The 17,853-nt window shown below is 42.5% G+C and overlaps 1 protein-coding gene across 4 annotated transcripts in view; it reads right to left on the bottom strand.

Annotated features, from left to right (window-relative positions):
- otoa (otoancorin) overlaps positions 1-17,853 on the bottom strand; it is a 35,289-nt gene that overhangs the window by 14,456 nt on the left and 2,980 nt on the right. For all 4 annotated transcript variants that reach the window (XM_046299695.1, XM_046299694.1, XM_046299696.1 and 1 more), the window contains 14 exons: positions 17,588-17,609; positions 17,344-17,386; positions 17,057-17,237; positions 16,728-16,796; positions 15,098-15,291; positions 14,555-14,865; positions 11,948-12,066; positions 11,660-11,802; positions 11,044-11,152; positions 5,096-5,320; positions 4,557-4,718; positions 3,738-3,878; positions 3,603-3,658; positions 3,198-3,318 (listed from right to left, as the gene is read on the bottom strand). In XM_046299695.1, coding sequence (XP_046155651.1) covers positions 3,198-3,318; positions 3,603-3,658; positions 3,738-3,878; positions 4,557-4,718; positions 5,096-5,320; positions 11,044-11,152; positions 11,660-11,802; positions 11,948-12,066; positions 14,555-14,865; positions 15,098-15,291; positions 16,728-16,796; positions 17,057-17,237; positions 17,344-17,386; positions 17,588-17,609 — 1,896 coding nt within the window. The remainder of the gene's footprint in view (positions 1-3,197; positions 3,319-3,602; positions 3,659-3,737; positions 3,879-4,556; positions 4,719-5,095; positions 5,321-11,043; positions 11,153-11,659; positions 11,803-11,947; positions 12,067-14,554; positions 14,866-15,097; positions 15,292-16,727; positions 16,797-17,056; positions 17,238-17,343; positions 17,387-17,587; positions 17,610-17,853) is intronic.

Raw genomic sequence — 17,853 nt, 5'->3', positions numbered from 1 at the left:
CATATGCTATTGTACGACCAGGTAAGATGTATAATAAACTTACATCATCCAATTCATATGCTATTGTACGACCAGGTAAGATGTATAATAAACTTACATCATCCAATTCATATGCTATTGTACCAGGTAAGATGTATAATAAACAGGTAAGATGTATAATAAACTTACATCATCCAATTCATATGCTATTGTACGACCAGGTAAGATGTATAATAAACTTACATCATCCAATTCATATGCTATTGTACGACCAGGTAAGATGTATAATAAACTTACATCATCCAATTCATATGCTATTGTACGACCAGGTAAGATGTATAATAAACTTACATCATCCATATGCTATTGTCGACCAGGTAAGATGTATAATAAACTTACATCATCCAATTCATATGCTATTGTACGACCAGGTAAGATGTATAATAAACTTACATCATCCAATTCATATGCTATTGTACGACCAGGTAAGATGTATAATAAACTTACATCATCCAATTCATATGCTATTGTACGACCAGGTAAGATGTATAATAAACTTACATCATCCAATTCATATGCTATTGTACGACCAGGTAAGATGTATAATAAACTTACATCATCCAATTCATATGCTATTGTACGACCAGGTAAGATGTATAATAAACTTACATCATCCAATTCATATGCTATTGCTATTGTACGACCAGGTAAGATGTATAATAAACTTACATCATCCAATTCATATGCTATTGTACGACCAGGTAAGATGTATAATAAACTTACATCATCCAATTCATATGCTATTGCTATTGTACGACCAGGTAAGATGTATAATAAACTTACATCATCCAATTCATATGCTATTGTACGACCAGGTAAGATGTATAATAAACTTACATCATCCAATTCATATGCTATCATGTATTGTACGACCAGGTAAGATGTATAATAAACTTACATCATCCAATTCATATGCTATTGGTAAGATGTATAATAAACTTACATCATCCAATTCATATGCTATTGTACCAGGTAAGATGTATAATAAACTTACATCATCCAATTCATATGCTATTGTACGACCAGGTAAGATGTATAATAAACTTACATCATCCAATTCATATGCTATTGTACGACCAGGTAAGATGTATAATAAACTTACATCATCCAATTCATATGCTATTGTACGACCAGGTAAGATGTATAATAAACTTACATCATCCAATTCATATGCTATTGTACGAAGATGTATAATAAACCAGGTAAGATGTATAATAAACTTACATCATCCAATTCATATGCTATTGTACGACCAGGTAAGATGTATAATAAACTTACATCATCCAATTCATATGCTATTGTACGACCAGGTAAGATGTATAATAAACTTACATCATCCAATTCATATGCTATTGTACGACCAGGTAAGATGTATAATAAACTTACATCATCCAATTCATATGCTATTGTACGACCAGGTAAGATGTATAATAAACTTACATCATCCAATTCATATGCTATTGTAAGATGTATAATAAACTTACATCATCCAATTCATATGACCAGGTAAGATGTATAATAAACTTACATCATCCAATTCATATGCTATTGTACGACCAGGTAAGATGTATAATAAACTTACATCATCCAATTCATATGCTATTGACGACCAGGTAAGATGTATAATAAACTCATCCACATCATCCAATTCATATAAACTATCATCCAATTCATATGCTACCAGGTAAGATGTATAATAAACTTACATCATCCAATTCATATGCTATTGTACGACCAGGTAAGATGTATAATAAACTTACATCATCCAATTCATATGCTATTGTACGACCAGGTAAGATGTATAATAAACTTACATCATCCAATTCATATGCTATTGTACGACCAGGTAAGATGTATAATAAACTTACATCATCCAATTCATATGCTATTGTACGACCAGGTAAGATGTATAATAAACTTACATCATCCAATTCATATGCTATTGTACGACCAGGTAAGATGTATAATAAACTTACATCATCTATTGTACAATTCATATGCTATTGTACGGTAAGATGTATAATAAACCATCATCCAATTCATATGGTAAGATGTATAATAAACTTACATCATCCAATTCATATGCTATTGTACGACCAGGTAAGATGTATAATAAACTTACATCATCCAATTCATATGCTATTGTACGACCAGGTAAGATGTATAATAAACTTACATCATCCAATTCATATGCTATTGTACGACCAGGTAAGATGTATAATAAACTTACATCATCCAATTCATATGCTATTGTACGACCAGGTAAGATGTATAATAAACTTACATCATCCAATTCATATGCTATATGCTATCATCCAATTCATATGCTATTGTACGGTAAGATGTATAATAAACTTACATCATCCAATTCATATGGTAAGAAGATGTATAATAAACTTACATCATCCAATTCATATGCTATTGTACGACCAGGTAAGATGTATAATAAACTTACATCATCCAATTCATATGCTATTGTACGACCAGGTAAGATGTATAATAAACTTACATCATCCAATTCATATGCTATTGTACGACCAGGTAAGATGTATAATAAACTTACATCATCCAATTCATATGCTATTGTACGACCAGGTAAGATGTATAATAAACTTACATCATCCAATTCATATGCTATTGTACGACCAGGTAAGATGTATAATAAACTTACATCATCCAATTCATATGCTATTGTACGACCAGGTAAGATGTATGATACTATACATCCTCCAATTCATATGCTATTGTACGACCAGGTAAGATGTATAATAAACTTACATCATCCAATTCATATGCTATTGTACGACCAGGTAAGATGTATAATAAACTTACATCATCATATGCTATCCAAAGATGTCATATCCAATTCATATGCTATTGTACGACCAGGTAAGATGTATAATAAACTTACATCATCCAATTCATATGCTATTGTACGACCAGGTAAGATGTATAATAAACTTACATCATCCAATTCATATGCTATTGTACGACCAGGTAAGATGTATGATACTATACATCCTCCAATTCATATGCTATTCTATGACCGCTACTCCATTCATAATGTAACCTAATGTTGTCACAGATTAAATACAGAACAGTAGGAGTTGCAGTCATCACTTGTGTGTGTGTGTGTCTGTGTGTGTGTGTGTGTGTACCTGTGTCTTAGAGAGCCAGCGTGGAGTCTCTGTCACAGCTTGGGCCATCTCCATGACGCCACTTTCAGCCACCTTTTCAATCATCTCACAGGACACGCCCTGCATCGCCGAGCCCAGCTTCCTGTCATCATCATCATTTACATTGTAGTCATTAGGCAGATGCTCTTATCCAGAGCGACTTACAGGAGCAACTACCTTGCTTATCATCATCATCCTCATCATCAGTACCATCAAAAACTGTGTGTGTGTGTGTGTGTGTGTGTGTGTGTGTGTGTGTGTGTGTGTGTGTGTGTGTGTGTGTGTGTGTGTGTGTGTGTGTGTGTGTGTGTGTGTGTGTGTGTGTGTGTGTGTGTGTGTGTGTGTGTGTGTGTGTGTGTGTGTGTGTGTGTGTGTGTGTGTTCTCACCGCATGTCTGTAAGTGTCATCTTCTTGCCTAGGATATTTCTGACCAGAAAGGCCGACTGCAAGACAGAGAACAGTGTGTAATGTCACACCAGTGGCCGTAGTCCCCAGAGTTGCGTTCAGAAGACACACACACACCTGTGCACGTGTCCACTGCTTGCCCTCCAGTTGGTCGAGGGAGGTCAGGTTAGCCTTGTCCAGGGTGGTCAGGGATAGGCTGGACAGCAGAGAGGCAGGGACTTTCTGGATCAGCTCTGAGGCACTCACATCCCCAAGCAGCTACACACACACACACACACACACACACACACACACACACACACACACACACACACACACACACACACACACACACACACACACACACACACACACACACACACACACACACACACACACACACACACACACACACACACACACACACACACACACAACTTTAGGATCAACCTGAACCATCTTTGCTGCACATCTCATTTTCTGCTATGACTTCTCCCTCCCTTGCCCTTTCACCCCTCCCTTGCCCTTTCACCCCTCCCTTGCCCTTTGAGTTTGAGTTGATTTTATTTTTACAGGGACAGTGCACATTGATCAACGTTTCAGTAAAAGTGTTGGTTTTAGCCAGCCGGCTAATTTTCAACCGCAGTCCCAGGGCAGGTTATTAAAAACAATTACAATATAGACAATCATTGAGCAGTGAGCACACGCAGAGCAACATAGGACAAGCAAGACATAGCATACAGACAGAGCAACATAGAACAAGCAAGACGTGGCATACAGACAGAGCAACATAGGACAAGCAAGACGTAGCATACAGACAGAGCAACATAGAACAAGGAAGACGTAGCATACAGACAGAGCAACATAGAACAAAAAGCAGCAAGACAAAATTCATAAAAGCAACAGTGTTTCCACACCTCACAAGCTACAGACAACACCCCTCCCTTCCCCTCTCACCCCCTCCAACAATGCTTTTCTCTGTAGACTGGTCATCTTTTGACTCATCATGTCCAGACCCTCATTACCCAGAAGCCCCTGGGATTTGACCTTCCTGAGGACAGAGGAGGCCACGCCCGTCACAGCTGAACCCAGAGACATTAACTCCTTACCAGACACCTCCTGAGAGAGAGAGAGAGAGAGAGGGGGGGTAGGGGGAGAGAGAGAGAGAGAGAGAGCGACAGAGAGAGAGAGAGAGAGAGAGAGGGAGGAAGGAAGGAAGGAAGGAAGGAAGGAAGGAAGGAAGGAAGGAAGGAAGGAAGGAAGGAAGGAAGGAAGGAAGGAAGGAAGGAAGGAAGGAAGGAAGGAAGGAAGGAAGGAAGGAAGGAAGGAAGGAAGGAAGGAATGAGAGTTTTTAGAGCTGCTCTCTATTTGACCATTAGTTCCTACCTCGGCCCCTCATACTATAGGAGAGGATCACCTAAACATTCCAGTTGAGAAGCCTGTTAATAGTACTGACTGAACCAAAGGCATATTTATAAGAGTAACACCTGTCTCACCTGCTTCCCCTGCAGTAGTTTATTGGCCAGTGTTTTGGCCCGGGTCAGACCCCACTTCACCTCTGACCCCAATGACATCAGGGTGTCCTTGAGGGCTTCGGGGGAGAACTGGGAGAGATGGAAAGGGGAAAGCAGCGTAACACCGGGACCCAGCGCACGCAGCAGCTCAGGACTGGAATCATCCACAGATGATGACATCACAGTGTTGACGAGCTTCTTCTTCAGCTGGAAGTCAGAGGAGGAGGGGAGAGGAAGAGGAGGGTTAAACATAAACACCACAGATTATTCCCATAATTGTTCTCTGTAAAATCCTAACTTGAGTGATTCCTGAGTTTTAAACTATAAACTACAACAACTTTGGAAAGACTGAGAGAGAGAGAGAGAGAGAGAGAGAGAGGGCGAGAGAGGGAGAGAGAGAGCGAGAGGGAGAGCGAGAGGGAGAGGGAGAGAGAGAGAGAGCGAGAGGGAGAGCGAGAGGGAGAGAGAGAGAGAGAGAGAGAGAGAGAGAGAGAGAGAGAGAGAGAGAGAGAGAGAGAGAGAGAGAGAGAGAGAGAGAGAGAGAGAGAGAGAGAGAGAGAGAGAGAGAGAGAGAGGGAGAGAGAGAGAAATATCAAATATCAAACAAAAAACATAAGCAGCAAAACAACCCAGAGCTACGATATGAATACTTTGAAACTCTGAAACAGTATAAACAAACACTGAAATGCAAGAAATTGAATTATACCAACAAGACACTTGATGAAATTGAAAACGCAATTGACCAAAATCAGTTCTGGGACATGTGGAACAATTTAAGCACAACAAAGCCACAAGAATTAGTCATACAAGATGTAGGAATTTGGAAAACTTATTTTGATAATCTATACAAAAACATCCCACAAAAAGACTTACAACAGAACCAATTCGAAATTAAAGAAAAATTGAACATCCTTGAATCAGTCATTAAAAACAACCAAAATCCATTAGATGACCCAATAACCCAACAAGAACTAAATGAAAAGCTCAAATCTATTAAATCAAAAAAGGCTTGTGGTCTAGACAACATCAGAAATGAAATGCTGAAAAACAGCACACCTGAGTTGCAAAATGCTGTGCTTAAATTGTTCAACATGGTTTTAACTTCTGGCTGCTTCCCTGATGTCTGGAACCAGGGGCTCATCTCCCCTATCCACAAAAGTGGAGACAAATCAGACCCCAATAATTACAGGGGAATTTGCGTCAACAGTAACGTGGGAAAGATTTTCTGTAGCATTTTGAATTCAAGAATTCAAACCTTTCTTCAAGAAAAAAAGTAAGTAAATAAGTACATGTCAAATTGGCTTTCTTCCTAACCATCACACTACTGACCATATATACACCTTACACACACTAATTAATAAACACCATCACACTACTAACCATATATACACCTTACACACACTAATTAATAAACACCATCACACTACTGACCATATATACACCTTACACACACTAATTAATAAACACCATCACACTACTAACCATATATACACCTTACACACACTAATTAATAAACACCATCACACTACTGACCATATATACACCTTACACACACTAATTAATAAACACCATCACACTACTGACCATATATACACCTTACACACACTAATTAATAAACACCATCACACTACTGACCATATATACACCTTACACACACTAATTAATAAACACCATCACACTACTGACCATATATACACCTTACACACACTAATTAATAAACACCATCGCACTACTGACCATATATACACCTTACACACACTAATTAATAAACACCATCACACTACTGACCATATATACACCTTACACACACTAATTAATAAACACCATCGCACTACTGACCATGTATACACCTTACACACACTAATTAATAAACACCATCACACTACTGACCATATATACACCTTACACACACTAATTAATAAACACCATCACACTACTGACCATATATACACCTTACACACACTAATTAATAAACACCATCGCACTACTGGCCATATATACACCTTACACACACTAATTAATAAACACCATCGCACTACTGACCATGTATACACCTTACACACACTAATTAATAAACACCTTATATACACCTTACACACACTAATTAATAAACACCATCACACTACTGACCATATATACACCTTACACACACTAATTAATAAACACCATCACACTACTGACCATATATACACCTAATAAACACCATACACACACTAATTAATAAACACCATCGCACTACTGACCATATATACACCTTACACACACTAATTAATAAACACCATCACACTACTGACCATATATACACCTTACACACACTAATTAATAAACACCATCACACTACTGACCATATATACACCTTACAAACACTAATTAATAAACACCATCACACTACTAACCATATATACACCTTACACACACTAATTAATAAACACCATCACACTACTGGCCATATATACACCTTACACACACTAATTAATAAACACCATCGCACTACTGACCATATATACACCTTACACACACTAATTAATAAACACCATCGCACTACTGACCATATATACACCTTACACACACTAATTAATAAACACGTCCACCAAAAAAAGAGGGCAAAATCTTTGCTTGCTTTATTGACTTTAAAAAAGCATTTGATTCGATTTGGCACGAAGGGCTATTCTACAGAATTCTACAAAGTGGGCTTGGTGGTAAGGTATATGACTTAATAAAATGTATGTACACAGAAAACAAGTGTGCAATAAAAATCAAAAACCAAAGAACATAATTTTTTTCACAATGTCGAGGTGTGAGACAAGGCTGCAGTTTGAGTCCAAACCTTTTCAACATTTATATCAATGAATTAGCAGACATGTTGGACCAATCTCCAGCCCCAGGACTCACACTATTTGACACAGAGGTGAAATACCTGTTATATGACTTGGTACTTCTATCACCAACCAAAGAAGGTCTTCAACAAAACATTAATATTCTGGAGCAATATTGCCATAATTGGGCCCTGGCAGTAAATTTCCAAAAAACTAAAATCATGATCTTCCAAAAAAAACCGAGATGTCAGAAACACAAATGTAAATTCACCCTGAACAACACCTTAATTGAACACACAAAAAATGACACCTACCTTGGTCTGACCATATCTGCATCGGGAAACTTTAATATGGCAGTGAATGCACTCAAAGAAAAAGCCCGCAGAGCAATGTATGCAATAAAAATGAAATTATTCAAAATCAACATCCCAATTAAAATTTGGACTAAAATATTTGACAGTGTAATCGTACCAATAGCACTTTATGGAAGTGAGGTTTGGGGGCCACTCAATAAAATGGATTTTAAAATGTGGGACAAACATCCAATTGAAGCCCTACATGCAGAATTCTGTCGGAAAATCCTACAAGTCCAGAGAAATACACCAACTAATGCATGTAGGGCAGAATTGGGCCGTTTTCCAGTAATAATGAAAATACAGAAAAGATCATTAAAATTTTGGCTACATCTAAATTCAAGTCCAAATTCGAGTCTGCAATTTAAAGCACTTCAAGCCCAAGAGCTGAGCCCAGAAACGAGTCCTCTCAGTCAGCTGGTGTTGGACCTCACCAACCAAGCAGACACCAGCACTGCTTCAAAAGAAAGAATTCCAATAAGCAAAATCATGAACCAATCAAAGGAAGCATATTTACAATACTGGAAAAACAAAACAAAATCCCAAAGCCGACTAAATTGCTATCGGACCCTAAACAGAGATTATGAATTGGCTGATTATCTCTACTCAGTCAGAGATACGAAGCAGAGACAGATCCTTACCAGGTACTGGCTGAGTGACCACCGATTGGCAATAGAAACCGGCAGAAATAAAAAGACATGGCTACCCAAAGAGGAGCGTGTATGTGGTCACTGCTTGACAGGGGAGGTAGAGACAGAGATGCACTTTCTCCTTTACTGTGATAAATATTCCTCACAAAGAGATTCATTATTCACAGAAATGACTACATATATTCCACATTTTTACAAATTGAACCCAGAGGAAAAACTAAGAATACTCATGGGCGAAGGAGCAATGGCTCCTCTTGCAGCCAAATATGTATTTTCCTGCCATAGCCTGAGGGACACTGAATAATAACATCTGCATAGTAAACAGTAAACAGTTAGACGCTCTTACTTATTATTACATCCATTATTGTTATGACTATAATTATTCATGTTTATCATTCCAAATATGGGTGGTAATGGTAATGATAACAGTTTAGTGATGGTAGTAGTAGTCGTAGTAATGATGATTGCAGTTGTAGTATTGATATAAAGAAGAAGATGACCGTTATTTAGTTATAAGTTAGTTATAGTTTCATTTTCCATAATTTGATTTTATATTTATTACATTTCTACTATTGACTGTTACCATTTTATTGTTATTATTTTTGTATTTAATTTTGTATTATTATTATTTACTACCATTTTATATTATTATTTGCTATCATTTATCATTTTGTTACAAGGTATATTGTATACATTGTTGCTTTGGCAATATTGACACAATGTTTTTCATGCCAATAAAGCAGCTTGAATTTGAATGTGAATATTTGAGAGAGAGAGAGAGAGAGCGAGAGGGAGAGAGAGAGAGAGAGAGAGAGAGAGAGAGAGAGAGAGAGAGAGAGAGAGAGAGAGAGAGAGAGAGAGAGAGAGAGAGAGAGAGAGAGAGAGAGAGAGAGAGAGAGAGAGAGAGAGAGAGAGAGAGAGAGGGAGAGAGAGAGAGAGAGCAAAATGGAGAGAGAGAGAGAGAGAGAGAGAGAGAGAGAGAGAGAGAGAGCAAAATGGAGAGAGAGAGAGAGGAGAGAGAGAGAGAGAGAGAGAGAGAGAGAGAGAGAGAGAGAGAGAGAGAGAGAGAGAGAGAGAGGAGAGAGAGAGAGAGAGTGAGAGAGAGAGAGAGAGAGAGAGAGAGAGAGAGAGAGAGAGAGAGAGAGGGAGAGAGAGAGAGAGAGAGAGAGAGAGAGAGAGAGAGAGAGAGAGAGAGAGAGAGAGAGAGAGAGAGAGAGAGAGAGAGAGAGAGCAAAATGGAGAGAGAGAGAGAGGGAGAGAGAGAGAGAGAGAGAGAGAGAGAGAGAGAGAGAGAGAGAGAGAGAGAGAGAGCAAAATGGAGAGAGAGAGAGAGAGAGAGAGAGAGAGAGAGAGAGAGAGAGAGAGAGAGAGAGAGAGAGAGGGAGAGAGAGAGAGAGAGAGAGAGAGAGAGAGAGAGAGAGAGAGAGAGAGAGAGAGAGAGAGAGAGAGAGAGAGAGAGAGCGAGAGAGAGAGAGAGAGAGAGAGAGAGAGAGAGAGAGAGAGAGAGAGAGAGAGAGAGAGAGAGAGAGAGAGAGAGAGAGGAGAGAGAGAGAGAGAGAGAGAGAGAGAGAGAGAGAGAGAGAGAGAGAGAGAGAGAGAGAGAGAGAGAGAGAGAGAGAGAGAGAGAGAGAGAGAGAGAGAGAGAGAGAGAGAGAGAGAGAGAGAGAGAGAGAGAGAGAGAGAGAGAGAGAGAGAGAGAGAGAGAGAGAGAGAGAGAGAGAGAGAGAGGAGAGAGAGAGAGAGAGAGAGCAAAGGAGAGAGAGAGAGAGAGAGAGAGAGAGAGAGAGAGAGAGAGAGAGAGAGAGAGAGAGAGAGAGAGAGAGAGAGAGAGAGGAGAGAGAGAGAGAGAGAGAGCAAAATGGAGAGAGAGAGAGAGAGAGAGAGAGAGGAGAGAGAGAGAGAGAGAGAGAGAGAGAGAGAGAGAGAGAGAGAGAGAGAGAGAGAGAGAGAGAGAGAGAGAGAGAGAGAGAGAGAGAGAGAGAGAGAGAGAGAGAGAGAGAGAGGAGAGAGAGAGAGAGAGAGAGAGAGAGAGAGAGAGAGAGAGAGAGAGAGAGAGAGAGAGAGAGAGAGAGAGAGAGAGAGAGAGAGAGAGAGAGAGACTGGGGGCATACCTTGTTGACTCCAGAGTTGCTACAGTCATCAAGTTGAGAGAGGAGGAGCCGGCTCATGGAGGAGTTTAGGGTTGGGGCGTCATCATAGAAACATGCCAGCGAGCCCAGTCTGGATAGGAAAGGGTCAGAGGTCATAGGTCAGACGTAAGTAAAATACCCTACTGGCTATTCATTACCGTGTTTGGTAAGTCATCCAAAATCTGTTCTGAACTCTCCTCCCTTGTTTGTTTGTCATATTTCTGTGACTAAGCACTCGCTCATGCTCAAGGATGTATGTAGATCTGGCTAATTCAGGGAAATGATCATCTAACCGTCATTACCTATTTTGTTTAGTAAAGTAATTATGAAACTACAGGATGGTCTGAACAATTAGCAAAATTAATGGTAATTTGCATATCCAGCACAGGAGGTTGGTGGCACCTTGACTGGGGAGGATGGGAGAGTAATGGCTGGAACGGAATAAATGGAATGGAATTGAACTCATCAAACACATGGTATCTATGTGTTGATACCTTTCACTCCATTCTAGCTATTATTATCAGCCGTCCTCCCCTCAGCAGCCTCCTGTGATGTCCAGGTGATACAGCTCCAGTCCTTCTCTCAGGCACGTACAAACCTGTCCAGGTTCTGGACCAAGTCCCCTCTCTTCTGGGAACACTCTCTGATCTTCTGGAGTATCTTTCTGCCCTGAAGAGGAGGGAGCCCCCCCACCCCTCTGAAGGAGGAAGGGAACTGGGGCGAATGGAAGAATGGACACAGCTAGGGAAAGAGAGAGATAGTGGGGAAGACAGATAGCTTAAATAGAAGTTGTAAAATAGGGGACTGTGATCTGTTTGAGGGTCTCAGTGAGTTTTGATGCGATCCATTAAAAAGCAGAGTGGGGAGAACTACAACAAACAAAGACCTGGTCGTTGGGGATGGTTTGGATGTCGTCCATGGGCAGCCCGGAAAGGAAGGGCCCCATCATCTTCATCACATCCATCGTCAGCCACAGCAGCCTGGGAGGACAGGGGCTGGGCATCACTGGAGTGAGAGGAGGGTGGTAAAGTGCACAAACACAGTTGGCACACACACATACAGGGCAGAGTAGTACTTGAACACAAACATGATGTCACAACAGTGGTTGTAGTCACCAGAGTTGTTTTCAGTAGACACACGCACATGCGCGCAAACACACGCACGCACGCACGCACGCACGCACGCACGCACGCACGCACGCACGCACGCACGCACACACACACACACACACACACACACACACACACACACACACACACACACACACACACACACACACACACACACACACACACACACACACACACACAGGCAGGGCCCAGTATTACTTGAACACACACATGCAGATGTAATAAACACATAAACACACTGCAGAGTGAAGATCTGTGTGACACACACGCAAATCAGGTGTTGTGTCTCGAATAAACACACACCTCTCCGCTGTCCTTTGGACAAAACTCACTCTCCCTTTTCATAGCCGCGGGAAGTAGTTTTGGGGTGATTTTTCAGGGGGGCTGCAACACATCCCTACTTCCCGCATCTATGTCCCTTTTCATGCCTCTCCTCCTCTTCCTCCTCTTACTCCCTCCTTTCTTTACTCTGCTTCGGTCTTCTCCTTTCCAGCTTGTATCTTTCTCTCCTTCCTCCCTTCTCTTCTCCTCTCCTTTCCAGCTTGTATCTTTCTCTCCTTCTCTCCTTCCTCCCTTCTCTTCTCCTCTCCTTTCCAGCTTGTATCTTTCTCTCCTTCTCTCCTTCCTCCCTTCTCTTCTCCTCTCCTTTCCAGCTTGTATCTTTCTCTCCTTCCTCCTCTCATTTCCAGCTCCTCCCTTCCCTTCTCTTCTCCTCTCATTTCCAGCTTGTATCTTTCTCTCCTTCCTTCTCTTCCCTCTCATTTCCAGCTTGTATCTTTCTTCCTTCTCCCTCTCATTTTTCCAGCTTGTATCTTTCTCTCCTTCCTCCCTTCTCTCCTCTTTTCCAGCTTGTATCTTTCTCTCTTCCTCCCTTCCAGCTTGTATCTTTCTTCCTCCTTCTTCTCCTCTCCTTCTCTCCTTCTCTTCTCTCCTCTCCTTTCCAGCTTGTATCTTTCTCTCCTTCCTCCCTTCTCTTCTCCTCTCATTTCCAGCTTGTATCTTTCTCTCCTTCCTCCCTTCTCCTCTCATTTCTCTTTCTCTCCTCCTCCCTTCTCTTTCCAGCTTGTATCTTTCTCTCCTTCTCTCCTTCCTCCCTCTCTTCTCCTCTCCTTTCCAGCTTGTATCTTTCTCTCCTTCTCTCCTTCCTCCCTTCTCTTCTCCTCTCCTTTCCAGCTTGTATCTTTCTCTCCTTCTCTCCTTCCTCCCTTCTCTTCTCCTCTCATTTCCAGCTTGTATCTTTCTCTCCTTCCTCCCTTCTCTTCTCCTCTCATTTCCAGCTTGTATCTTTCTCTCCTTCCTCCCTTCTCTTCTCCTCTCCTTTCCAGCTTGTATCTTTCTCTCCTTCCTCCCTTCTCTTCTCCTCTCATTTCCAGCTTGTATCTTTCTCTCCTTCCTCCCTTCTCTTCTCCTCTCCTTTCCAGCTTGTATCTTTCTCTCCTTCCTCCCTTCTCTTCTCCTCTCATTTCCAGCTTGTATCTTTCTCTCCTTCCTCCCTTCTCTTCTCCTCTCATTTCCAGCTTGTATCTTTCTCTCCTTCCTCCCTTCTCTTCTCCTCTCATTTCCAGCTTGTATCTTTCTCTCCTTCCTCCCTTCTCTTCTCCTCTCATTTCCAGCTTGTATCTTTCTCTCTTCCTCCCTTCTCTTCTCCTCTCATTTCCAGCTTGTATCTTTCTCTCCTTCCTCCCTTCTCTTCTCCTCTCCTTTCCAGCTTGTATCCTTCTCTCCTTCCTCCCTTCTCTTCTCCTCTCATTTCCAGCTTGTATCTTTCTCTCCTTCCTCCCTTCTCTTCTCCTCTCCTTTCCAGCTTGTATCCTTCTCTCCTTCCTCCCTTCTCTTCTCATCTCATTTCCAGCTTGTATCTTTCTCTCCTTCCTCCCTTCTCTTCTCCTCTCCTTTCCAGCTTGTATCCTTCTCTCCTTCTCTCCTTCCTCCCTGCTCTTCTCCTCTCCTTTCCAGCTTGTATCCTTCTCTCCTTCTCTCCTTCCTCCCTGCTCTTCTCCTCTTCTTCCAAGCTTGTTTCCTGTATTTCTCATTATTTCTTTCCATTTGGTTTTCCTTTAGGTTTTCCACCTTCCAATGGTTTCTTCTCGTCCTCATTCTACTCCTCATTCCTTTCCTCTCTCCCCCTCTTGATTTGGTTCCTCTTATCCTATTTATCTTTCTCTTTCTCCGGTTTGACTTGAAGAGATTGATCATTAGTATTTGGGTCATAAGGTACAAAAGAAGACTGTTTCTAAGAGCTTGATAAATCAAAGGTTGCTGTAACATCTAAAATCTCAACTAAACATATTTATATCAGTATTTAGTTTAATTAAAATAATGAATATTGTAACATATTATATCTCTGCAGAGGTGGTTCTCACCTGTCATATCATGCTGTGGTGGTCTAGCAGGCCAGTTCTGTCCTACTTCTGGTCTGAGTGTCTGTCTTGGCTCCTGTTCTGGTTTAGGTGTCTGTCTTGGTTTCTGTTCTGGTCTGTGTGTCTGTCCTGGTTCCTGTCCTGGTCTGTGTGTCTGTCCTGGTTTCTGTTCTGGTATGGGTCTGGGGCGCCAGGCAGCAGCAGTGTGGCTGCAGTTGTAGTTGTTCTGGGCCACCCGCTCCTTGGCCCACTCTCTGATCCGAACACGCTGCTCCTCAGAGAGAGACCCAAACACCTCTCCCAGCATCTTCATCCTGGAACCAGACCATACTGTTACCACACACACACACACACACACACACACACACACACACACACACACACACACACACACACACACACACACACACACACACACACACACACACACACACACACACACACACACACACACACACACACACACACACACACACACACACACACACACACACACACACACACACACACACACACACACACACACACACACACACACACACACACATCTCTTCCAGGTGGGGGTTCTGTATCCAGGGAGGCAGGGTCATCTGTCGTAGGGGCATGTTCTGTAGGAGTGGTTTAGCGGCCCACACCAGCCTCCCATAATCCTCTGGTTCCATGTCGTCTCCACCCTTCATCATCAGGGCAACCCAAGAGAGGGGGGCGATGAACGCTCTCAGGAAACACTGGGGACCAGCCTGAGAGAGAGAAAGAAAGATGTTGCGTTTGGGAAGTAAAACAGGAGCATTGTTGAAGCCAGGTTATAATCTCATGCTTGGGCTAAACCTGTCACGCCCAACGCAGGAGACGAGAAGCAGGTACAGGAAGTGAACCATTTAATATAGACGGACACACAGTGGAACAAGAACAGCGTCTGGACATAGATATGACACGACAAACAATGCTACTACAGGGAACAACACGGAACAGACATAAATGCAGGGACAATCAACACAGTGAGGGACTCCAATGAGCACAGCTGCATGTAATGATGATAACAGAGCGCCAGGGAGGGGGAGCAGGAACCACGACTAGTGGGAGGGCTGAAGATGCAGTATTAATGATGGTAACAGAGCGCCAGGGAGGGGGAGCAGGAACCACGACTAGTGGGAGGGCTGAAGATGCAGTATTAATGATGGTAACAGAGCGCCAGGGAGGGGGAGCAGGAACCACGACTAGTGGGAGGGCTGAAGATGCAGTATTAATGATGGTAACAGAGCGCCAGGGAGCGGGAGCAGGAACCACGACTAGTGGGAGGGCTGAAGATGCAGTATTAATGATGGTAACAGAGCGCCAGGGAGGGGGAGCAGGACCCACGACTAGTGGGAGGGCTGAAGATGCAGTATTAATGATGGTAACAGAGCGCCAGGGAGGGGGAGCGGGAACCACGACTAGTGGGAGGGCTGAAGATGCAGTATTAATGATGGTAACAGAGCGCCAGGGAGGGGGGGGGAGCAGGAACCATGACTAGTGGGAGGGCTGAAGATGCAGTATTAATGATGGTAACAGAGCGCCAGGGAGGGGGAGCGGGGCAGGAACTACGACTAGTGGGAGGGCTGAAGATGCAGTATTAATGATGGTAACAGAGCGCCAGGGAGGGGGAGCGGGGACCACGACTAGTGGGAGGGCTGAAGATGCAGTATTAATGATGGTAACAGAGCGCCAGGGAGGGGGAGCGGGAGCAGGAACCTCGACTAGTGGGAGGGCTGAAGATGCAGTATTAATGATGGTAACAGAGCGCCAGGGAGGGGGAGCGGGAACCTCGACTAGTGGGAGGGCTGAATATGCAGTATTAATGATGGTAACAGAGCGCCAGGGAGGGGGAGCGGGAACCTCGACTAGTGGGAGGGCTGAATATGCAGTATTAATGATGGTAACAGAGCGCCAGGGAGGGGGAGCAGGAACCTCGACTAGTGGGAGGGCTGAATATGCAGTATTAATGATGGTAACAGAGCGCCAGGGAGGGGGAGCGGGAGCAGGAACCTCGACTAGTGGGAGGGCTGAAGATGCAGTATTAATGATGGTAACAGAGCGCCAGGGAGGGGGAGCAGGAACCACGACTAGTGGGAGGGCTGAAGATGCAGTATTGTTGAAAAACAGCTTGTAATTGGCTGAGGGCTTGAGTGACACTGACCGAAGAGTTCCTCATGTGTTCAATGAAGCTTGGTAGACTGGAACAGTTCCACATCCTCTCTGTCACGTTCTAGAAAGAGAGAGATAGAGGAACATTTATTAAAAATGTCATCATCTTCTGCCTTTTAGTTTAATAAACAGGTTATAAAAACCACTGTGAAACTTTACATAAAACAAGACCAAATATGGCCTTTGTGTCTAAAATGGATACAATGCCCAGTATGTAAATAATTGTTTGCAACACTCCTGGTGTATAACTAGAGTACTGTCAGTGTATTTGCATATTTTGAATATATCTAGCTATGTAAATGAAGATGAATGTTGAGGTACCCATTCACGGTCAGAGTCAGGGTATTTCATGGTGCTATTGGGCTGGAAATAGAAGCGGGAAGCAGAGTCCATGTCTGTGTCTGAGTAGATATCTGTTTCCTCAGCAGAGAGGGAGGTGAGGAGAGAGTGGAAGTGGGAGAGAGGGTTGGGACGAGACATGCTGTCTTCCATTTGCACCCCACTGATAGAGAGAGAAAGAGAAAGAGTGTGAGAGAGAGCGAGAGGGGGGGCTAACTTGTAGATCCATTCATTTGCAAACACACACACACACACTTGGGTCACCTTACCTGTTATTAAAGGGGTTGTCCATCGTCATGGGTAACAGGTGTCCTGTAGCATAGCAACCACGCATTAAGAAACACACAGGAAAAATCAAGATGATGTAATACGCTTTATCAAACTGTTTTAATGCATGCAACAATAATGTGGTGCTGTTTCTAGCATGTTGTTCATAAGCAATATTATTACACGATACATTAGTGATACCCTCTGTGTTTACTAGGTTAGAGGAGGTATGTGCTGTGTCCTCACCCATTTGCAGGCATCTCATCATCTGTGGGGACAGAGGGACACCAGAATGAACTACGGAACTGTTACTTTTACTGATGTCTTTCTACCTGTGGTGTCTTCGTTGACTATCTACATGTAACCTACAGTACAAACTGAGGTATAATGTCATACCCCTTTACAGTGAGGTGTGAGACAGCCTCGCCAGTCAGCCTTCTAGGGAGTCACAATACAGATAGCAGGTGAAGGAGTCTGTGTAGGGCTTAAACTACAGCTGGGGATGGTGTAAC

The sequence above is a fragment of the Oncorhynchus gorbuscha genome, linkage group LG15, assembly GCF_021184085.1.
Source record: "Oncorhynchus gorbuscha isolate QuinsamMale2020 ecotype Even-year linkage group LG15, OgorEven_v1.0, whole genome shotgun sequence".
Taxonomy (NCBI): domain Eukaryota; kingdom Metazoa; phylum Chordata; class Actinopteri; order Salmoniformes; family Salmonidae; genus Oncorhynchus; species Oncorhynchus gorbuscha.
Note: the sequence above shows the minus strand (reverse complement) of the source record. Positions and strands in the feature narration are given on the sequence as shown.